Source organism: Artibeus jamaicensis, unplaced genomic scaffold, assembly GCF_021234435.1.
Source record: "Artibeus jamaicensis isolate MK-2021 breed Jamaican fruit bat unplaced genomic scaffold, CSHL_Jam_final contig_465, whole genome shotgun sequence".
Taxonomy (NCBI): Eukaryota; Metazoa; Chordata; class Mammalia; order Chiroptera; family Phyllostomidae; genus Artibeus; species Artibeus jamaicensis.
The window spans coordinates 13044228-13068714 of NW_026521843.1; the positions used below are offsets into that span (position 1 = coordinate 13044228).

Below are 24487 nucleotides of genomic sequence, written 5' to 3' on the forward strand. Positions count from 1 at the left end.
AGCTGCTGTGCGTGAATACGAACGCACACTCCGCTGTGGCCTGCACGCACCCGTCCTGGCCTCATTCCTGGTCCCCAGGTGATAATGCTCCCTACAGCAGCCGGCACCTGCCCGCACACCCAGGGAGGGGCCTCTTGTCCAGGGGCACGGCCAGCAGCGCAGTGTACCCAGAAGTGTGGCTGCGGCGCCTTTACTCACTTAGGACGGGCCTGTCTCTCCCCCTGGTGGCTGGAGAAGGGAACGGACTAAATGTCATAACTGGGCTGCTGAACTCAGAACTGTGTGGCTTTGATTCACAAACTTCCAAAGGGCTGCGGCTAATAGTCCATTACTTGTCGACTGATGGTTAAAATAGCACCTAAGGAAACTATTCTGAAAGGAGCAGCTTGCTTGTGAGGTCACACCAAACTTTCAGGGGTTCTAATATTGTCTGCTTCTGTTTTTCTTCTCTGAAGTTGAGGGAGGGAGGGAGGGAGGGAGGAAGGAAGGAAGGAAGGAAAGAAGGAAAGGAAGGAAGGAAGGAAGGAAGGAAGGAAGGAAGGAAGGAAGGAAGGAAGGGAGGGAGGGAGGGAGGGAGGGAGGGAGGGAGGGAGGAAGGAAGGAAGGAAGGAAGGAAGGAAGGAAGGAAGGAAGGAAAGGAAGGAAGGAAAGGAAGGAAGGAAGGAAGGAAGGAAGGAAGGAAGGAAGGAAGGAAGGAAGGAAAGGAAGGAAGGAAAGGAAGGAAGGAAGGAAGGAAGGGAGAGGAGGGAGGAAAAGAAGGTGAAGGGGTCCTCCTGTCCTCCCTCCTCCCTCCAGACGCCCCAGGGACCTTCCCCAGGGCGGGGTCCAGGGGAGCACTTGACTTCAATGTGGAAACCCAACCGAACCCTGGTGTGCAAGTGACGCTGGATCCCCTTCGCATCCTCTCGCTGTGAGCGGGTAGCAGGCCCTGGACCACTGACTTACAAATGACGACAGATGGGGGGAAAGAGCGGCGAGATTCTGCGGAGGAAACAGCCCGCGCCGGCTGTTTCCCCTCCAGGGAAAGTCCGCTGGCACTCACTCCCGACACTCGTCTGCTTCTCTCTTTCCTACTTGATGTTCTTCAGGAGGGCAGTCCGGGCATTCACAACCGCTTTGAAGGCATCTTCACTGCCGGGAGCTACGCATTTGTCCGGGTGCAGCAGCACGGCGAGCTTCCGGTAGGCTTTATTGACCTCGTCCCTGCGAGGAAAAGCAGCAGAGCTCCCTGGAGTCAGAGGCCGCCCCCCACCCCCCTACACACACACCGCGTTCGGCCAATTGGATGATGTAATAGCTCTCGCAGTCAGCATGGCCCTCCCCTTTCCAATCGCTACCTTTCCAAAGGTGGGACTAGGAAACAAACAGACAACAAACAAATAAATAACATCCAGGGTCAGCAGAAGTAAGGCCTACTTGAATGTGGTTTGGAGGGTAATAATATGGGTGTCATCATTTATAGTTTTAATTTGAACATTTCACCTAAAATGTCTTATGGTGTGCTTGAGTGTGATATTGGTATGTTACAGAATGACATGCTTACAATTTTGTAATAAAAGGGCATTATTTGTGTCAGACCCTGTACAACATACAGATAGAAAAAATATAATGTAAAATGAGTATACAAAGGTGAAGAAAACACTTGGCAAAGGAAAGATCAGATGAAAACAAACAGCACCGGGCACCTTGCTGGCAACCAGGGCAGGCCCTGCCCCGCCTCCAACCAGAACTCTGAATGGAGGGGTTTGGGGGAGGCGTACAGAGTAATTTGAGGGGCTAGGAACAGAGTTTGGGCAAAGTATGAGAAACCAGGTGGGCCAGGGGCAGGGGCAGGAGGTGACAGGCCACAGAGGCAAAACTACAGAGAAGCTAGATTTGATCAACACTGACAACAGTGGGTGTTCCCTGACGAAATGGGGCTGGGAAGGCTGTTTCTTGAAGTTAGAAGTCAGGTAGGAGGTGGTGGCATAACCCAGGCGCGAGTGTCAGAGTGTAGGTTACAGAGTCTGGAAGGGAAGATTAGAGCGGTGGCATGGCGGGAGAACTGGCAGGAGCAGATGATGAGCTGGACACACAGGTGGATAAGATGTAAGGAAAGGGGCTGGAATGAGTTCCGGGGTCAAGGGAGACTGAGGCCCTGGGCAAGATGGTGACACCGATGACCCCAAAGGGACATGGAAAGGGGCACCTGAGAACCAAGAAGAAACAAGAGACAGTACTCTTCTCTGGAGAGGAAAGGAGCAGTAACAACGGGCATTTCTCCACAGGCCAGTGGAGCTCCAGGTGAGAGCAGCTCCAGGTGAGAGCCCTGGGCCTCTGAGCTCCCCGGTGAGCAGGAACTGGCGGGGGAGGGGCCGAGGCCGCCCTCAGTCTCGATCAGGCCTCCAGGAGGCTTCTCCACACCCAGCCACCACCGGGTCAGAGTCTGGCTCTGTCTCTACCAGAGGGTTTTCTTTCCCGCCTTCCTTTTGTGATTGGGGGTTCCCGCTGTCCTACAAGCTGGGTGCTTTCCTGAACGCCCTGGCTTTTCTCCTTTATTTCTTATCAGAAGGACATCTAGTTGGGCTCTGCAAACCAGGGAAATGGTCTTTGACATCTTGGATGTGATGGAAAGTCTGTGTGTCAACCTGGAGAGATGGAGGGCCACAGTAAGAGTTCCCCACTCCTTAAGTGCACGTTCTAAGGCTTTCTCTGTTGTCTGCTCTTAGGGGTGTCCGGAATGTTTCTGCTTTAATCTTGCATGTAGATTTCTACATAGATAATTTTGATACTGGCTAACAAGAATCACACGCCCCCTAAAAGCCCCTCAGTCTCCAGGTCAGAACAGCTTCCTCCCTCTTCCCCACGAGCTGTTCCCCCCACCCAGGGAATAAGGAGAATTTAGGAGAAACAAGACTCAGTCGAGTGTGTGAAAATATATCGATTCTACTGAAGATGAAGATTTTCCTACAGTTCAAGAATAGTAAACAGCACTGAACGAACATCAAAACTCTCTGTAACTTAAAAAATGTTTTAGGTTTTTCCTAAAAGTATTCAATGCCATACAAAATTAGTTTGGTAGACCCAAAGAACAAAGGTAAGAGCAGTGCATGCTGCCCTGGCTGGTGTGGCTCAGCGGGCTGGGTGTCATCCTGCAAACCAAAGGGTCACGGTTCAACTCCTGGCCGGGACACACGCCTGGGTTGTGTATTTGGTCTCTGGTTGGGGCGAGTGCAAGAGGCAACCGGTCGATGTTTCTCTCTCACCTGCTGTTTCTCTCCTTCTCTTTCTCCTTCCCCTTCCCTCTCTCAAGAATCAATAAAAGAAAAAAATTTTTTAAAGAAACTGCATGTTTATATTAGTTAAGGGTGTGGAACTTATGGAGGTCCTGTAAATTCTGGTAGATTCCAATTAACCACAGTGAATAAATAAGAAACCAGAGTTTCTTTTTCCTTAACAAATATTATTCTAACTTAATTCATAAGTAAAGTAATAGTTTCTTAGTTTTGGAGCCAATGTTCCTTGAGGATCCAATGGAAGAATTTAGAATGAGACCATGGAAAGTCTAAAGGGACACTTAAAAGGCACCAGTGAACTCTGTGCCGTGTGCGTGAGGCCACCTGAGCTCCCTCCCGGGGTTACAGCACCCTCAGTGATGCCTGGCAAGTCAAGGGGGGCCAGCAACCACCCTCTGCTCCCCCACCCCTCTCTCCTCCTGGACTTAACCGTGTGCTATGAGACGAAAATGGAGAAGAGATACTTGTGGACAAGGCAAGTTCCAGATGTATCATGTGTGGGGATCAAGGTGAAAAAACAGAAAGGGGGGAGCCGTGGAGAGGGAAGCTGTGTCGCAAAATAAAAAGATCCGAGAATCCGTCAGCTATGATATGCAAGGCAACAGTGTTATGTAGCAAAAATGTGTGAACACAGGAAGTTCTTATGGGAAGATCCTGGGAGTTCTCGTTGCAATGGAAAACCTTTTTTTTTTTCTGTATGAGATGATGGATATTAACTAAACTTGTAACTGTTTCACAATATCTATAAGTCAAATCATTAGGCTGTATCCCTTAAACTATATATACAACACTATATGGGAATTATATTTCAGTAACTTGGAAAAAAGTTATGTAACCATACTGAGCAACGATTTATTCGTGCACAAGCAACAAAGAATAATGATTTATTTATTCCCCCCCCCCAAATAATTCTTTTGGTTAAAATAAAATAAATGCACACAGATGAGGAAGTAGCAGGATTTTTGAGAAAGGCAGACACACACACACACACACACACACACACACACACACACACACAGTGTTCAGGGTCAAGAACCAATTCTACTGTTAACACCTGAGGTTACTAAGTCCCAGTTTTCCAGCTATCAAATGAAACGTTTGGACATGCTGATTGTGAACATTCTTTCCTCCTCTAAAATCCTGTAATTTAAGAATTCTCCTTCATAAGGTATTTTTTAAGATTGCATTAGTTTTGTCCACTAGACAATTACGAGAAGATACATTGCACCTATAATACTGACAGTTGAGCCTTTCTCTGGAACAGAACTCAGCACTGATATCACAGAGCATGGCTTACCTTGAGGCCCCGGGCTTGACCCCCAGCATGTCCCAACTGTCTTTACTATTTCGAATTCTGCGAATGGTGTCGGCTTGTTCTTTGGTGAAACTGGCGCTGCTGTTTGTGACGGGACGTTTCCCGCCATTTTCACATAAGTCAACTATGGACGCATAGAGGGTCTGCGGAAAAGGAAACACACCCACATGGGGCCGACTGCGAAAATAGGAATGGTTTTTAAGCATCATCTTAAAAGATTGTAATAGTCCAATAACTCCTACAATTCATAATAAAGCAAGTATTTCAGAGGTAAAAAATATGATCAAAGGAGTAAAGGAAAGTGTGTTCTGAATGAGTGGATGGAGAATCTCAGCAGAGAACTGGGAACTACAGAAAAGAACCCAGTGCAAATTTCAGAACTGAAAAGTACTGAATTAAAAAATTCTCTCCGTGGATTTAGCAGCAGGTTGAAATCAGAGCAATAGAGACTGCAACCTGAAAAGCTGAGAAAAAATGGAATAAAAATAAATATAACCTCAAGGACAGTAGGACAAAATCAATGGATATATATATATACATAAATAAAGAAATAAAGGAAAAGAATATCTTCCCAAATTTCAGGGGACAACACCTACACACGAATCTGAGAAACTCAACAAGCCCCTGCTTGGCTAAACACGGAGAGAACCGAGCTCGGAGCACAGCTGCTGAAAACCAGGGACAGAGAGAAAGGCCCCAAGGGGGCGTGGCTTGGGCGGGGCAATGACACAACGCACAGAGAAATGAGAGCAAGAGCCACACCGACGTCTCCTGAGCCACAATAGAGGACAGAGGAGAGTGGACTGCCGCCTTTACAGTGCTGATTCCGTTGCTGACAGTTGTTATGCATAACTCTTGGACAAACTGCCACCACTCTTAGCAGCCCTCATGTCCGAAATAAGAATGATACATGACCCACATTTATATTGAGTCTTAAAAGTGATAAAATGTGTGAACTCCTCCGGAATAGTATTTCATACTATTCAAAGGGTTAAGAATTATTATTGCACAAGAGGCACCAACCCACAGAGGCCTAGGTACTCAAAAGAATAGAAACGCGGCAAACCAACATCAACCTTATTTGGTCTTGAAATTGAAGCCCCGGATGCTCAATTCAGCCCGTCAGTCCAGGATGAGCCCTGTCTCCTAACAGAAGGGTGACAGCTGGTGAGCAGAGTCAGCATGGAAGATTAAGTGAAGCCCCGCTCCATGGTTAAGAAGAACTCTTTGTAGTACAGCTACCTTATTTGAAATGCTGAAAATTCCCAAATACCAGACATATTCATAAGAAAAATGCATTATTCATGCCACCACTCACTTCCAAATGGGTTCATAATCACGAGTTAACTTGACTTTATAAGTTTGTGTTTAAATGGCTTCCTCCCCTTAAAAGTATTCAAGACTAGTAAATTTAAAGAAGTGACCATCTATTCCGGTCGCACCGTGAACACACACTTCTACAGCCGCCTTGGTTGCTGAGACCTGATTTTCACGCGTCTGGCTGGGCTCTGCAGTGGCAGGCTCCTGCCCTGTGGCTGCACCCCCGGGGCCATGACACCGGACTGGCTTTGGCACAGCGGTCCTGCCAAAGCAAGGCTTCCATCTGGTTTGCATGCAAACGTAACCAACGGTAGTTTAGAAGACATTCTTTGTCCCATTTAAGTAAGTGTATAATAACTGTTATTAAACTTGATAATCATCAGAATCGCCTAGAAAGCTTTTGCAAAATATAGATTCCTGGCTCCATCACAACATTAAACTTCCAGTAGGTCTAGAAGCCAGCAATCTATATTTTGAAGAATTTCCCCATGTGATTCTGATGATCAGCCAGGTCTGGTCTCGAATAGATAGCAAACAGGTATCTCTCACACACATACATGCACACACACACTCATGTTCATATTCTTCCTCTTCCTGTTTCTCTCACCAGCTTCAGAAAAGAAAGAGCTTATTCTAATGAGACATTCCTTTTCTGCTTCCCAAAAGTTAAGCTTTGGCGCGGAAGCCTGGACACAGGTTCTAAAACAACTCATTGCTGGGTTACCTGGAACATCTCATTAATTCCTTCTCCAGTTTGTGCTGAAGTTTCAAAGTACAGGAACCCTCTGCTTTCGGCCCAGAGACGCCCTTCACTTTCATCCACACAGCGGTGCTTGGCACAGTCGATCTGAAACAGGAAACGGAGGGGCGGGGATGATTCCAACCCTGTCCCACCGGAGAAGGCCCGGGGAGGTCTCTGTTGACTCTTTACCAAGCAAATGCTAGCCTTACGTGGACCCCAGCACTGGAACATATACTACCAGGGCCAAACGGGACAAAAAATTACTAATGTTGGACGTGGACTGATTTGCTGTGGCAAAATGAGCACCTGTGACCGCACTTCCCACTTTCTCCCTGGAGAAAATTGCTGCTCACACTCAAGGGGCGTGGTCTACTTTTCACAGCCTTCCCTAGTCCACTTCGCACGGCAGGACCCACCCCACTCCGATCAGATTAAAGTAATCCTAGGATCCAACTCTCCTGCTGGTCCGCAAGATCATCTCCCAACTATGGCAGCAGACACATTCCAAGGGGATGAGCTCACATTAGCTTCAAGGCTCTCACGCAACAAAAGCAGGGCATACCATTTCAGAAAGTATGCAGGTACACTAAATCTGAGATACTGGGTTTTTAAAAAATCGTTCTTGTTTTAGGGAGACGTTTTGAAAAGTTGTCGATTCCTTTTATTTTAACCAAATAAGGACTTTTTCTCTTCTTTTTATCTGTTCCCCCCAACTCAGAGCTGCACTCGGAGCATTATAAATCTAGAAAGGTGAGCATGCAAGGCGGTTACCTTGTTGGCACACACGACAAACACAATGTTGTCCATGCTCCCGTGAGGCCCCAGGTCTTGCTTCATCTCTGCCAGCCACGCATCCAGGGCGTCGAAGGAGTCTTTCTGCCCGACGTCATAGACCAGCACCGCGCCCTGCGTGTCCTTGTAAAACTCATTGCGGACCTTCGCGTAAAAGAACAGATGCACAGAATCTGAAACGGCGAGCTGGGGGGTTTGGTGATTGTATAAAGATATATCTCAGTCCTTCACTTAGCAAAGTGTGTTCTTTTGTGTATTCACAGTATTTGCTGTTGTATCTCAATATCTGGCCTTTCGGGGGCTTTTTAGAAAATCAAGGTAACATAAAAAAAAAAGGACATGTAATGGAAATAACAGCTTCCTGCCCTACCTTCCTCACCTCTGACTCCACTCTCCGGAGGCAATGGATCTTTAAGTGTTGTTAGTAGGGCTTAAAAGAATACAAGTGACACAAAGTTCTTCTCAGGAACAATTAAAAAGAACTCAAGGCAAAAATGGCACAAATATCAGCAATAGGTACGTCCACCTATATCCTACACCCAAAGCTGGCTTCCCCGGGGTGCCAGGAAGCTTCCCTATGACCGCTGGACCTGGACACCAGCTTCCGAACCTTGAACTCCGAGCCTCGGTAGAGCGCAGCGGCGGAGAGCCCAGGCTCGGGAGCCAGGTGGATCTGGGTTCACACTTACTGACTAGTTGTGTGATCTCGGGCAAGCCACTTAACGTCTCTGCGTCTCAGTTTCCTCATCTGTAAAATGGGGATAATGCCACTTACTCCACAGGCTTATGGTGAAGATTAAATGAGATAATGAAGGCATAGCACCACATGGAGCTTTTTCATGCCCAGAAAACAATGTGCATTAGCACCTTTTCCCTTCCTTCCTTGCATTCACTCCCCGACTGTTCTCCTTTGACGTTTTCATCAGAAATGGCAGCTCACCTCTGGGTCATGTCTACAGTTCTGGGCAGAGGCACCACGAAGCACAGGGCACACTAATGGGGCTGAGGCAATGGCAGGTGCAGTGGGCGAGCAGTAGCACTGATAGATTTGGGGTTTCGGTGACAGAGGCCGTGCATTATATATTCTTTCCAAGATATTCCAGTGTGTTCAGATTCACACTGGATATGGACTGAGAAAATAAAGACATCTCATACACATCAGGCGTGAAGCGCCTATAGCTTTCTGAGCACAGACAACTGGACCAAGAATGTAAGTGTCCGTTAATTAGCAGAAGCAGAGGAAGCTGTCCCCCAAAGGTAAACCCAACAAAATCAGGAAGAATTCGAAGTGATAAAGACCAGGGGCCTTCTCCCGCAGTCCTCAGTCCTCCTGCGCTGGTACAAACCAGGCTCCCCGTCCCGAAACTCCTGCTGCCTGGGCCCCCGTGCGGCACAATCCCCAGGTTCTCCACCGGCCTCTTTCACCAACTCCTCTTCTCGCCACGGCTCCCACTCCAGACCGCCTCCACAGCGCCCCAAGTCCTGCCCGGGCCCCCTTTGTGTCTCTTTTCCTTCTTTCCACCTCAGCAACACCAACCACTCTCACAGTTTCAACTGTGTGAACCCTCAAGGTGAGCCTTTTCATCTCTGCTTCCAGATCTGCATTTCCAGTTAGCTGGGCGCTTCCGGCCAAATGTCCTGTGGGAATCTCAGATTCAGCCTGTACAACAGGAAACCCTCCCATTCCTTCCTTCCTAGACTTTTCCTTCTCTGGAACTTCTGGTGGGGAAAGCGGCAGACCGTCCTCTCAGTCATGTGGGTTGACAGCCTGCTGCTGACCTTTGCTGCTTCCCTCTCCCTTTGCTCAGCAGTCAGACAATCCTGCAGAAGCCAGCTCTGCCACGTTTCTTGTGCCTGTCACTTCTTGTCCATTTTCATTGCCAACGGAAGTCTTCTCTTCAAGTCTTCTAAGTAATCTCCCTAGCAACACTATAAACTGTGCATATTTACCTTTTTAAAACCCCGGCTCAAAAATTCTTTTTTAAATTATATTGTATTGATTATGCTATTACAGTTGTCCTGATTTCCCCCCATTTGCCCCCTCCACCCAGTACCTCCTATGCCCTAAGGCAATTCCCCCATCATTGTTCATGCCCATGGCTCATGCATATAAGTTCTTCAGTTACTCTATTTCCTATACTGTGCTTTACATCCCCACGGCTATTCTGTAACTACCTGTTTGTAGTTCTTAATCCCCTCACCTCTTGACCCATTCCCCCACACCCCCTCCCACCTGGCAACCATCAGAATGCTCTCCGTATCCATGATTCTGTCTCTATTCTTCTTGTTTGCTTAGTTTGTTTTTTAGATTCAACTGTTGATAGATATGTATTTATTGACATTTTATTGTTCATAGTTTTGATCTTCTTTTTCTTAAATAAGTCCCTTTATTACATTCCATATAATAATGGTTTGGTGACGATGAACTCCTTTAGTTTTGTCTGGGAAGCTCTTTAACTATCCTTCAATTCTAAATGATAACTTTGCTGGGTAGAGCAATCTTGGCTGCAGGTCCCTGCTTTTCATGACTTTGGGTATTTCTTGCCAATCCCTTCTAGCCTGCAGAGTTTCTTTTGAGAACTCAGCTGACAATCTTATGGGTTCTTCCCTATAGGTAACTAAGTGCTTTTTTTCTTGTTGCTTTTAAGATTCTCTATTTTTAACCTTTGGAATTTTAATTATGATGTGTCTTGGAGTGGGCCTCTTTGCATCCATTTTATTTGGGACTCTCTGTGCTTCCTGGACTTGTGTGTCTATTTCCTTCACTAAATTAGGGAAGTGCTCTTTCATTATTTTTCAGATAGATTTCCAATTTCTTGTTCTTCCTCTTTTCCTCCTGGTACCACTGTGATAAGAATGTTGGACCTCTTGAAGTTGTACCAGAGGCTGATTATATTATCCTCACTTTTGGGGGGGAGATTCTTTTTTCTTCTTGTTGTTCTGATTGGTTTTTTGCTGCCTTACGTTCCAAATCATAGATTTGACTCTCAGCTTCATCCACTTTGCTGTTGTTTCCCTGTAAATTGTTCTTTATTTCAATCAGTGAATCCTTCGTTTTTGACTGGATCTTTTTATGCTGTTGAGGTCCTCACTAAGTTCCTTGAGCATCCTTATAACCAGTGGGTTTTTTAAAATGTTATTTATTTATTTTTAGAGAGAGGGGAAGGAAGAAAGAGCAAAAGAAACATCAATGTGTGGTTGCCCCTCTTGTGCACCCTACTGGGGACCCGGGCTGCAATCCAGGCATATGCCCTGAATGAGAATTGAACTGGCAACCCTTTGCTTTGCAGTCCTGTGCTCAATCCACTGAGCCACACCAGCCAGGGCATTATAACCAGTGTTTTGAACTCTGTATCTAAGATTGCTTATCTCCATTTCGTTTAGCTCTTTTTCTGAAATTTTGCTCTGTTCTTTCATTTGGGTCATGTTTCTCTGTCTCCTCATTTTGGCAGCCTCCCTGTGTTTGCTTCTATGTATTAGGTAGAGTTGCTTTGACTGCGTGTCTTAGTTGTGTGGCCGAATGTAGTAGGTGTCCTGTAGGGTCCAGTGGTACAACCTCCCCTATCACCTAAGCTGGGTACTTGAGGTATGCCCTTCATGTGGGCTGAGTACACCCTCCACTTGTAGTTGAGCCTTGGCTGCTGTTGGCAAGTCAATGGGAGGGACTTACCCAGGCCAGTCAGCTTCAAGGGCTGGCTGTGACCACTGACCACCAACCTCCACCCTCTGTGGAGGATCAGCTATGCAGGGGCAGGATGGAGGCGCTATGACAAGGTCTATAGCTGTCTACTGGGTGCACTGGCCCTGGCGTTTCCCAGGTAACGCCATTGGTTTTGGTCTTGTCCAAAAACAGGGTTTGAGCTACAGACAGCAAATATTTGACAAAATAGGAGAGATCGAGGCTATTCCGCAGAAAAGCGTCTTCAAAGTGAGGATTTCAAGGAGTTTCTATCAAGCAGGATAAAGGAATGTGAAGGGAAGAAAAACCACAGCGCGACACATGAACTGCCGAAAGGATGACACCAGTGGACTGTGATAAGTGGCACCCAGTAAAAAAGCTATACAGCAAGATTTCCTAAAAACACTACAGACGAATCAAAATGGAATTCAAAAAGTGTTCATGTAACCCACAGGGAGGCAGAAAAAAGAAAACAGAAATGAAAAACAGAAAACAAAAAATAAAACAATAGAATGAAGCCCTAGCATGTAACAATTATTTTAAATGTAAGTAGTGTCGATATACCAATAGATCAAAAAACATGATATGACAATGTGCCGTCTCTATGGAGGCCAGTGCAAATACAATGATATATATGGGCCAAAGTACAGGATAGAAAAAGATGGATCATGTAAACATTAATAAAGTAAAGCAGAAATGTCTATATTAACATTAGATAGAGTAGACCTTAGAACAAAGAAAACTGCCAGAGACAGAGGGTGACGTCCTATAAAAATGCAATTACACAATGAAGACAACGCAACCCTGATGTGAATGCACCAGACAACAGGGCTGCAAACGTGTGAAGCAAAAACTGACCGAAACGGAAGGAGAAGCAGACGAGTCCACAGTGACAGTGGGAGCTGTGGGCTCTCCTGTCCCAGCAACTGATAGGAAACAAATGGAGAGAAAATCAGCAAGGACAAAAAAGAATTCAACACCAGCACTGAACAACAGGATCTAATAACTATTTATAGAACACTCCATCCAAAACAGCAGAATACTCCCAAGTGGAACATACACCAAGACGGACCTTACCGTGGGCCGCGGGGAGGAAAAAAGTCCTTCATGAGTTCAAAGAGTCAACATTATACACTGTGTTCTCTGACCACAGTGCACTCAAACTAGAAATCAGTAACAGAAAGATAACAGAAAAATCTCTAATGCTTGGGAACTTAAACACTTCTAAGTAATCCATAGGTCAAACAGAAAGTCTGAAGGAAAATATATATATATTTTTTAATCTTCACTGGAGGATATGTTTTTATTGATTTTAGAGAGAGAGGAAGGGAGAAAGACAGAGAGAGAAGCATCTATGTGAGAAACACCAATTAGGTGCCCCCACAAGTACCCTGACCAGGGATCAAACCTACATATATGCCCCAACTGGGAATCGAACCCACAGCCCTCTGGTGTATAGAACAACACTCCAGTCAACTGCGCCACCCGGCCAGGGCATGAAGGGAAATAAAAGAATACACTGAATGAATGAAATGAAATACAAATGAAAATTAAAATACAATATATCAAAATTCTCCTCCTAGCTAAGCACTGCTAGGAGGAGACTTTATAGCACTAAATACATACATTAGAAAAGAAGAAAGTCTCAAATTAATAATCTAAGCTCCCACCTTAGGAACACAGAACAAGAACAAAGTAAGCCCAAAGCAAGCGGAAGGAAGGAAATAGTAAAGATAAGAACTGAAGCGAAAGGTCACATTACAAAAGAGCAAAAAGCTTCCTTAGGGAAAACGAAAACCCCAAGGAAGATAAAACAGAAGAGAGTGGTCACGAGATTCCTTCCGAGACGACGTGGGACTGAGAAATGGATACACCGAGCGGGGCTCTCAAAGGTCCCTCTGGTACGCTGCCACGACAGAAGTCACGTTACTTAATTCTGAAGTCCAAGTATGAATGTACCTATCCTTCCGCATGCTCAGCTAAGGTACTAAGTACAAGGCAGCAGTCCTTCGAAGGCTCACCTGTCTTACGCCAGCAACATTTACCTGTTTTTGCACAGGATTTGATGTGGGTTCCTTCAGAAAATTCAGGATCTTGCCCTAAACCACTGACAATACTGGATATGAGTTTTCTCAGAATCCGGCTTTCTTACCTCGTAGAAGAACGGGTGTCCAGCCATATCGAAGATGTTCACCTTGACTTCTCTGTCTCGGACTTGGACCCTGAAATGTTCAGATGGAAGAAAGTCCCAAAGCAGGTCATGGTTTCTACATTCACGTTAATATTACTGGGCACTTAAACATTTCAAAAGTGTGTGTGTACGAAATTTAAAAGAGCTTCTTGGTGCCTCTTCCCGATTCCTCCGGGTAACTTTCACAGCAGGAACCCACAGCATCTTTGTTTTAAGGACACCAACCTGGACCCACATGGAGAAAGTGCTCTCACTTTCCTGCCACTTGCCTGAGGGCGCTTCAGCGTGCACCCCTCACTAGGAAACAGTGGCTCTCACTATGGCACTGAGAAAGATTGATTTGGGACCAGCAGGAGAGAGATGAAGGGGAACAAAATATTTTACCTCCCTCAGTAAGACATCTTAATTACTACTGCCTATACCTGGTTCCCATGCACAGCAGTAATAAAGATCATGTTGTTCACATCTGTTTAATTTTCTGGAGCAATAGTGTTGAGCAATTTTCTTGACCTTCACTTGAGCAATAAAAATAGTCAAATTATTTTCAGAAATTTGAAAATAGAGAAGAGAACAAAAAGGGAAGTAACAATCATTCATATTAGAATTGAACTGCTGTTCACATCATAGCATGGTTGCTTCTAGACCTTTTAAAAAAACCAGTACTGGAAAATGAATGAATAAAACATTACGAATAACTCAAACACTGAAGGAACTGCAACGACAAAAGGTTAAAAGTAAGCCCAAATCATAACACCCAGAAAAAAACCTTCATTAATATAGGTGGAAATCACTGCAGATTCTTTCTGTGCATAGGTAAGGCTAATAAACAAATATTTTAACAAATATAGGATTATACTATTTAAAAAAAAGCATAATATTTACTTTTTATTGAATTTAACAAAAAAAAAACTGAAGTGAACTGAATTACTGAGCTTTAAATATCAATGTGTCCTCACTACAGAAATATTATTTCCTGAAAGATCTCTCTAAGGCTAAAGAATAGAGGTTATTAACAATAAATGAACAAATTGGAGACTTTTTAAAAAAATAACAGGTTTCAGTTTTAGGCAGCATTGCTGCGACTCCCTCCTGTGAAGCAGAGACCATCAAGCACCTTCCCTCACAGTCCCCGGGCTTTACATATTATTTTACATATTATTCATGTTCTCTGTCCAAATTTATAACATCTGCTTTCCGTTCTGAAACCCCAATTCCCAGAGTTGTTTTATATAACTTGTATATTTACATCAAACTAACCACCACTGATCCTCGTACTTGATTTCTTCACTGCTGAACTCTCTACTGAATTTTCATCAAGTGTAAGTAAGATGCATGTTTGTGAAATCAGAATCCGGCTTTATAAAAGAGAGCATGAGAATAGCAAAACAAAACAAAATAATAACAGGATGTGAGAGCATCTGGAGAAGATCTGGTATAATAATTCGTACCAGGAAATTTCACTCTAAAGATATTGCATTTGAGAAAAGATGGAACCGAAACATATGTGAGCCAGGAAGTAATACACATGTGTTCACACACTGACACTTGGAAGAGTCTATCGAATTTAGAAGCCAGAGAAAATGACCTTGAGGAACAAGGTAATTCATTACCTCATGGCGGTGCTCTCCTAAGTTGTGGCCTGAGGACCACCAGCATCACAATTATGGGGAGGGGGGTTGTTAAAAGTGCCCCACCTCAGACCCAGCGAATCAGAATCTTAGTAGGTAGGTCTCAGGAATCTGCGTTTTGACAAACCCTGCAAGTACCTCTCAAGCACATTGAAACGTGAGCTTGACTGTTCTGAAAACAGGACAGAGGGAAGGGCACCTAGTGCTTTCGTGGACCAGAAGAGCACCCCCACCCTTCCTCTTCCCAGTCGTGGTTCAAATGGGCTCAGCCTAGCCATCCCACAGCCAACTGAGCTGGGGAAAAAGCGTCTGTCTCCACCTGATGACTAATTCCCTGGGATTTTTAAACACAGAATACTAGTTTTGGTCCCTCTCTGGGAGTAAAACTTACGGTGTGAGCCTGAGAGCCGCTGGCAGCTGTGCAGCGTTGAAACGTAGAGACAGAGATGCAGTGACAGGGTCTGGCTCTATTCTGTCCCTGGTTGGGCCATCTCTGAGGCCCAGCTACATCCGTGTAATTGGATTATGTGAATTGATTCATGTTTTGTTTTGTTTTTTTGCTTGAGTTCATTTGGGTTGGGTTTCTGTCAATTATCTCCTCCTGACCCACGATGGGATGTCCACCAAAAGAAATTTCAGGCAGAAATGGAATAATCCGCTGAATAACCTACAGTTCTGTGGCATAATATGGTGAATCTCGTCTCTTAGGTGAATAAACTAGCTACTTACATGATTCAAAATAAAACTGCCTTAAATAGAATATCCTACCACATCACTGATGAACTCCTGAGCCCTGAAATGTAGGTACACCTCACGCCACTTTATCTATCTTTTTGAATGTTGCTGTAATTCCGAATCTTGCTAACTTCCTACTTAGATCCATATTTCCTAACAATAACTATCTGTTGAGTATCTACCATGTACAAGCACTGTGCCAGATACCTGGAGATAATTTACACAACTGCCCCTTCTTTGTGGAGCTTAAAATCTAGCAGGTGATATTAAATATATACAAATAATAATAATAACATAAGACAATTTATGATAAGTGCCATAAATAGCAAGAGAAGTTAAATATTTCTGTCATTTGCAACCAAAATGAGTCATGAATGATAGAGGAGGTATTCAGAAGGCCTTATGGGAACAGGAGCATTTGACACCTCGAGGACCCTGACAGGTGGGGAGATGAGGGGACAGGCGACTTCGGGTGGACAGAATGGGTAATGGCACTGAGACAGGAAAGTATGAAGGCAGTTAATGTGGATGGAGAATAAAGTGTGAAAGGAACATAATGGGAGAAGAGGGGAGGGGCAGACGGGGCCCAAAATTGTAAGTGCCCGAGATTCCACCTTGAGGGAAGGTTGTAGAACCTCAGTTCTACTCTTGGGTGGTATTATTTCCTATAATGTAATACCATCTCCCCAAGCTCACCCCCTCTGATTCATCTCCAAATAAATCCCCAATTATACCCAATTCACTCTTCCTGGATCATTTTTTCTCAAGTCAAACAGGCTATTAAGATCACAAATCAATAAAGTCCTCAGAACATTTTCCACAAAATATTTAGACTTTTTAGAGAGAATATTTTGAAATGCTCTAAAAAACACGCCTGCTAATAGGGCCTCCTTCTATAGAAACAAGTTGCCTGAAATGTGACAGCTGCCAGTTGGGCTTGGGGTCAACACCGCCAGCGCTGCAGACCCTGTCCCTAACTCAAGACCTGGAGAGTAGAATGTACTCAGTGATGGACCGATAGGAACCGAGACTGAGGAATGACGTGATCTCTAGTTATCTGCAAAGGTCTCATTCCTATTCTTTCTCAATTTATCTTCAGAGTCTCTATTTTAAGACATCATTTTAGAAGGGTTCTGAATTTCTACGTACTTTATAAGCCCAAAGAAAGGATATACTCACTTTGTGACTCCATAGTCAATTCCAATTGTTGCAAGGTATTTAGACACAAATCTTTTCTCACAGTATCGCTTTATAATACAGCTCTAAAAAGGTGAAAATACATGCTTTTAGTAAGTATTCTCTGAGCACACATACAAAATAAACACATTTCTTCATTAGGGCTTCCTCATTCAACACTACGAGAGAGAAAGCATTTTTAAAAGCCAAAAGTATAAAATAACTGAAACAAAGCTAAAAGTGATTTTAAAGAAAAGTTATGTAAATTCTCCCCTAATGTCAACTAAGGTATGCTCTTAGTTTGGTTCTCAATCCCCGTGATCTTCTCTGTGAAGACCTCTCCTACTGTCCTTTCAACAAAATCACCAGGAAGAAAGTAAACTAATCTTATATGCAATACCTAAACCAGCTCATCCTGCTGACATCCTGATTCTGTTAATAATGCTACCATTTTCCCAATCACAAAGAATCAAAATATTAAAGTCAGCCCTGGCTGGTATAGCTCAGTGGATTGAGTGCAGGCCTGTGAACCAAACAACCACAGTTTGATTCCCAGTCAGGGCACATGCCTGGGTTGCAGGCCAGTTCCCAGCACGGGATGCACGAGAGGCAACCACACATTGATGTTTCTCTCCCTCTCTCCTTCCCTTCGCCTCTAAAGATAAATAAATAAAATCTTTAAAAAATATATTAGAGTCATGTTTGATTCAGAGCCTCTAAATCTTCTTCCGAATGTTCCTTCCACCTTTTTCTCCGTTCCGATTGCCATCGACACCTCTTTGGTTTAGGTCATCATTTACTCCTAGACAACTGTAGGAGCTTCTTTATTCATCTCTTTCTACCTCCTTTCCCCCCAGCTTCAGCCATTATTGCACACCACTGACATCATGTCAACTCAGAAATCTTCAGTGACTTCTCACTGCCAAGAGCTCAGAGTCCTTTGTTGGTTATTCAAGGTCTTCCATAGTCTGGCCCTAATTTGTCTTCTCTGCCTAAACCCTTCTATACAAACTCTCTATTTCTGCAAAGTTCCCCGGGCTCGACTTTAGGAATAAGCTTTCTCTCGTCTTTTCAAATCTTACTTAGGCTTTAAGGCCCAGTTCAAACTCTGCGCACTCAGGTTATGGGAGATCTTGCCTGCATCTGAACTCCCCTAGCACTTTACATATACACTATTACACACCCACACGCTACACATGTGCCATCAGTCACACATTGCCTTGTATTGTTAATTACCTTTTCACACGTGTGTACCTGCCTGATCTCTTCAGCCAGACAATACACCATGTGAGGGCAACACGAGTATTTTTCTTCTTTTTATCTTTTGCAGAATTATCTCAGTGCCAATGAAAAACCAATTTAAAATGCCTTATATATTAATAATAATCCTTAGCACTCATGAAACTTAGAATTTCCTTGAATTGCTGGTAGTGCAGTTTCTTGTGCTTAAATCCTTTCCTGATGAAACTCAGTCCGAATTAAATAGGACAGTTACTATAAAAAGGAAGCTCACTGTGAATGGAAGGAAACGCTTGTTTGAAGTGACAACTGCTATGAGACTACGCTTTAAAATCACATTATAGCTTGAAAGGACATCACAAATGTTTTCTCACAATACACTAAAAAATGGACAGAGTGGGTCTTTCTGGAGAAAGACTTTATTCATGAGATTAAGGGGCCTGGAAGTCCTTTAACTCCAGCACACTATTTATACACTAGTCCAAAGTGTGTAAAGAACACACATTTAAGTAATAGTGTTAATAGCTGCTCCCTGTAACACAAGGTGACAGGTTCTGGGTCCTCAGGCTCTTAGGGGCCAAGTCAAATGACATAAAACAGGATTTTTTTTGCTTTCCCTATTTTTCTCAAATAGACTTTAAGGCACTTTTCTTTTTTAATGTAAGTCCAACTAAAACCTTAACAGGTTTGAGTCTTTTTTAAAAAAAAAGAATTATTCTAAAATTCATATGAAGGAACAACTGAGAACTACTAATCAAAGTAAGAAAAACAAAGAGAAATTTGCCTTGACAGATATTGAGATATAGACTGGAACCAATTAAGAGAGTATTATATTGGCATAAGAGTAGACAAATAAGTCAGTAGAACAGAACAAAGAGCCCAGAAACAGATCCCACTACGTAAGGAAATTTAAAAAGTGATGAAGGGCACATTTCAAATCAATGGGGGAGGATGACTTATTTGGCAAAATGCTACTGGCACAACTGATTATCCATCTGGAAAAAAATTAAGTTGAGCCCTTAACGTCCCTATTATACAAAAATAAATTACAGATGAATTTATGATTTAAGTATCTAAAAATAAAACAATGCAAATTTCAGAAGCAAATGTGCAACATGCAGATAGCCTGAGCAAAACCTTTTCAATCAAGAAAGGAAACCCAGGAACCATGAAAGAAAGGACAGACATAATAGAGTACACATAAATAATAACAAAAACTTTTGCATGGCAAAATATCTGTAAGAATATTAAAAGATCCATTCAAGCTGTTGCAAAGGGTAGGAGCTCCTTCTTTCTTTCTGCTGCATAGAATTCCATTGTGTATATCTGACCATAATTATACACAATGGAATTGTATGCATTATGCTGAGTGAAATAAGCCAGGCGGTGAAAGACAAATACCATATGATCTCACCTTTAACAGGAAGCTAAACAACAAAACAAACAAGCAAGCAAAATAAAAACAATGACACTGAAATAGAGAACAGGCGGACAGTGATCAGAGGGGGAATGGGAGGGAATTTCAGGGGAAAAAGGGGAAGGATTTACAGGAACTAGTATAAAGGACACATGGACAACAACTAAGGGGGGGAGGAAAGGGGAGGGAGGTGGGGAGCATGGGGCGGGGGCTGGGTTGGGAGTAAAAGAATACTGTACTTGAAAAATAATTAAATGTAAAAAATTTTAAAAAAGAATATTAAAAGATAAATAACATACTTGGGCAAATATTTGTAACTAATAGGACTGGCAAAAAGTTAATGTTTCCAAAGCAGAATAACAGAGTACAGGAAATAAAAATGGGGCAATACACAGGAGAGCAAATCCAAATCCCCAATAAGCATAAGAAAAGATGCTTCACCTCACCTGTAGGCATGAAACACAAATTGAAGTAACAATAAAATGACTCCTCACTAAGGAAAAGAACCACAACACCTGTTTAGGCAGAGCCGTGGGGAAAGGGTGCCTGCGTACTAGTGGTAGAAAGACACTGTTTTGAAGAGCAATCAGCATAACTCCTAAAAAAAACTATGTTTACACTGTAGTGTGGTCTATTAAGTGTGGTCAATAGCATTATGTCCATAAAAACAATGTACATACTTCAATTTAAAAACATTCTATTGCTAAAAAATGCTAAATATAACTTGAGCCTTCAGCGAGTCACCAGCTTTTTGCAGGTGGCCTGACCTCCAATGTGTAAAAAACAGTATCTGTGAAGCCCAGTAAATCTAGGTATGCCTATATGTATACACACACAGACACACACTGGTATTCACTGAAAAACTGTGGCAGGGAAAAAGCTGGAAGTAAAGTGAATTCTCATCAGTGGGGGACTACTTGCATATCATGTACGATTATGCAACCCTGAAGAAGAGTGAGTTGTCAGATAACCTGGAGGTACTGCCATAATCTATTGTTAAGAGAGAAAGGCGAACTCCAGAGAAGTATACAGTGCAATACTGTAGGGAATACTACAATAGGTAGGGAGAAGTATATCCTACAATACAGTATGGTGGGGGGACTTCTGACCTCAAGTAAGAGAAACCCCAATTCAATAGGAAGGTATTTATTTACTGCAAATGGAAATATAGAATTAGGGCAAGCTTCAGAGTTGGTTGATACAAAGATTCAGTGGTGAGTTTATTAGACAAGCTCAGGTCCTAGAGGACCCTGAGAAACTGGGGCTGGGGCTCTGGGAGCAGGTTGACTGCCAATGCTGAGAGATGAACTAGATATAAACAAAATGCACAGAGAAACTTCAGGATTCTCCCATAGTGGGTAGTAAGCCCTTTGGAATCTCCTTTTTCTTACTGTATCTCTAGAACCTAAAAAAGCAATGCTGAAAAACAAAGGAAAATAGCAAGTATCCTTTTTTTGTACCTATACTTCATGCAAATGGCCTTAGCATTTTACCATTTGGTAAGTTTGCTGCTGGCTGATAATAAATATTGTTTTATCATGGAATGTTTATTAGAATTGACTACTTGATTATATCAAATGTTTTTACAGTACATACCATAAACATTTCCTCCAGTAATCAGCTGATATAACAAATTACATTGATTGACATCTTGATATTGAACCATGTTTGCATTCCTACGATAAACCCTACATTCTAATAGTGGATTGTGTTTGATATATTGCTGAATTCTCTTTGTCGACATTTAGAAATTATGCATCTCTATGTATATGTGAATTATACAAGTAAATTGACATATACTTTTTCGTTGATACTATATCAAGTTTTGCTGTTTAGGTCACCATGATTTGAAATAGTAAACGAGTTCTGTTCATATTTTTCTTTGTCTTGGGGTGACTTAAGAAAGTGAAATTATGTGTTACAGAAAGCTTAAATAATGCTTACTCATGAAGCCACCTGATCCTGACACCTTTTTAAATCATAAATCTCTTTATTTCTTCTGTAATTTCTTCTGGGGTAACTGGTCAATTGGACTTTCTGAGTCAATTTTGGTAATTTATATTTTGCTAGGAAATCCTCCATTTCCTCTACATTTGCAAATGTGCCCCCACAGAACTGCAGGTAGTTTTCTCTAATCATTCTTTTCATCTCTTCCAGAATGTGACTGGCTCCTGTTCAGTACAAATCTTGTAATTTTCTGCTTTCTCTATTTTTTCTTAAACAGATTTTTAGGCACTTTTCTTTTTCATTCATTTTTCCAGAGAATTCCCTCTCTCTTTGGGCTTATTTTGTGTCCCTTTTCTAATGTAGTAAGTTCTTTTTTAATTGAGATGTACCATACTATAAAATTCACACTTTTAAAGTGTATACCTCCATTCACAAAGTTGTGCAACCATTAAATTCCTTTAGTTTTTCCCTCTCTTCTTTAGAAATGAATAAAATAATGCACTTCCCTTTGACTGCAGCTTTAACTTTGCACTGAAGATTTTGGTATAGATCTATCCTTTTAATTGCTTTATAGTTATTTTGTCATTTGCCTTTTGATCCAAGGATTATTTACAAGAGCATTCCTTAATTTTTAACTTCATATTTATCTGTTATATCTTTTTATATTTTCCAAATTCTATAGAGTGAGTTTGTGCTACTATTACAACTAAAGAACAAAAAATTTAAGTTACATTTAAGCCTTTTATTTACCTAAAATTTATTTTTGAGAAAGAAATGCAATAGGAATCTACTTCCAAACAGTAGGTACTTATCCCAATAGTACTTATTAAATGGTCCCGATGTTCCCATAATTTAATTACATTTGTTGTAAACTGAATTTCCTTATATGTTTGGGTTTATTTCTGGACTCCATTGTATTCCACTGATGTCTCTATATTTCCTTTCCAATATCAACAGGAAAATCTTAGTAATTTTAAAATGTGTTTTAACATCTGGTAGTATTACTCTCCTCTCATTTCTTTCTTAACAATTTTCTTGGTTATTCTCAGGTTTAATTTTTCATAAGAACTTTAGTACCTTTTATGTTGTGAAGAAAAAAACCTGTTGGTAATTTAACTGGAATGGAATTACATTTGTGTATTATTTTAAAGAAATGACATCTCAACAATACTGAGTGATCCTAATTAAGGAGAAATATCTTTCCATTTGTCTAAGTAATTTTACGTCCCTCATAGAATCTGAATTTTTCTTCATAAAGGTCCTACCTATTTCTTCTCAATTTTAAACCTAGGCACTTTATTTGGGTTTTCCCTGCAAATTAAAATACTCCTTTCAATGAGATATTCCAAATAATTATAATCTTGTATAATAAAGCTATTAATTTTTGTATGTTTTCCTTATTGAATTTTCTCATAGTTTCTAATAGCTTTTCTCTTTGGGTTTCTAGTTAAACAATTATATCATTAGCGAATAATGATAACATTGCCTCCTTCTCTCTAGTACTTCATACTTTACTCTCTTATCTAATTGCACTGGCTAATAAATCTAGAACAATGTGAAGTGAGTGTAGTGACATGCATTTGGGGCTATTTCTTATGTTGCACCATTAAGCACAGTAAAGTTACAAAAGTGATGCCTGCGCTCTTTGCCAGTTTGGTACATAACCTTCTAGAGGCATTTTATTCTCTTCTTTTCAATGCCTGGCACACAGCTGATGTTCAGTAAATGTTGCCTTTCGGTGAATGCTATGTTAGTACTTACATACATCCACACAGATACACAAATGGTAAAATGCTGCTAAATAGAAAGAAAAGACACTGATAAACATTGAATGAGCATTAACCATGTGCAAGGCACAGGCTCAAACCCTCTCATTCAGAGCTCTTTCAGCACAGAGGTCCTGTTCCCAGTTGATTTTGACAGAATGCACACCGTGGAAAGAGCTCTGCAGTGGGAGTGTGAAGACCAAGGTTCTAATCCTGTCACTGTCACTAATTCGATGACCTTGAGAGGTTTTTAACCAACAGCTTATCCAGGAGAGACAATGTGGGCAAAGAGGAGGCAGTCTTAGAAATCATTCAGGTAAAGACCTCTGTCACCTCTTGCCCTCCAACCCCCCTGACACCCCATGCAATGGGAGAGCTTATAGCAGATACCCAGTAGACTGAAAAAAGAAAAAGGCAGTGGAACTAAGGCATCTTTGAGGGAACGGACGTGGTGACACTACCAAAAATAAAAAATAAAGCAAACATGCACAACAAAATAACCCAGGCTCCTTGACATCTATTGAACCTCTCTGTGAAACATCTCATCATCAGTTATGCTATTTACGCCTGAAATGCTGGATTCTGGGCTCCAGGTCTGCAGAGAAACATTTTACAAATCCCCAATCCCCACGGGAAAAGTTGCCTTTGGCGCCCAAGCACTGCCTGGTGCAACTAAACTTTTATTCTCCATCTCTAAGTCCTGGATGGGTCACTGAGAACACAGAAATGGTATCTAAGTAGCCAGTATGACGTTAGGATCTAGGCCTCCTTCCGTTAAGGGCCACGGGATCACTTTAGGAAAAGTGACATCGATGGAAGAGGTGACAACCAAAGGTCAATAAGGTCAGGAGAATTTTCCTCAAGGAGTCCCATCTCCCAGGGGAAGACCCGGGCCTTCTCAGGGGCGGGGAGGAGGCTGGGCCCTAGGCTGTTGAGTGACCGCCCCCCCAGCCAATCAGCACGTCACTCCGTTGAGCTGAGGTCCCGCCCCTATAAGCACGGTACTCACTTTTCCCACTTCTGCGTTGCCCATGGAGATGACTTTGATGCGCAGGGACTTGCCAGGCTCCTTCCGCTTTGGCATGCTGGCCTCCATTGCCCTGGCTCTCTCGGGGCCACACGCCTCAGTTTCTCCCTGTTCACCACGCTGGCCTGTCCCTCAAGCCTTCTCATCCAATGGCGGAACCGCTGCTATCGTCATCGCCGGGACTCCAAGTCTCGCCATCCTTGCTGCTGCGCGGTGGCAGCAGCGAGGGCAGTTGGGA

General features: G+C 42.7%; 1 protein-coding gene across 1 annotated transcript; it reads right to left on the minus strand.

The window, feature by feature from the left end:
* Positions 1–681: 681 nt before the first annotated feature.
* DNAJC27 (DnaJ heat shock protein family (Hsp40) member C27) lies at positions 682–24487 on the minus strand. The gene is made up of 7 exons (XM_037146598.2): positions 24232–24487; positions 16857–16939; positions 13276–13345; positions 7424–7588; positions 6635–6757; positions 4573–4733; positions 682–1203 (listed from the first exon to the last, which is right to left on the minus strand). The coding sequence occupies exons 1-7, from the start codon at positions 24316–24318 to the stop codon at positions 1071–1073; spliced, it is 822 nt and encodes a 273-aa protein (XP_037002493.1). The 5' UTR covers positions 24319–24487; the 3' UTR covers positions 682–1070.

Coding starts and splice junctions, on each gene's coding strand:
- DNAJC27 (XM_037146598.2), bottom strand. CDS start 24,318: ATGGAGGCCAGCATGCCAAAGCGGAAGGAGCCTGGCAAGTCCCTGCGC. Junction 7,589..13,275: donor GACACCCGTTCTTCTACGAG/GTAAGAAAGCCG, acceptor TTTTACGCGAAG/GTCCGCAATGAGTTTTACAA. Junction 4,734..6,634: donor GAATTAATGAGATGTTCCAG/GTAACCCAGCAA, acceptor CCTTTTCCGCAG/ACCCTCTATGCGTCCATAGT.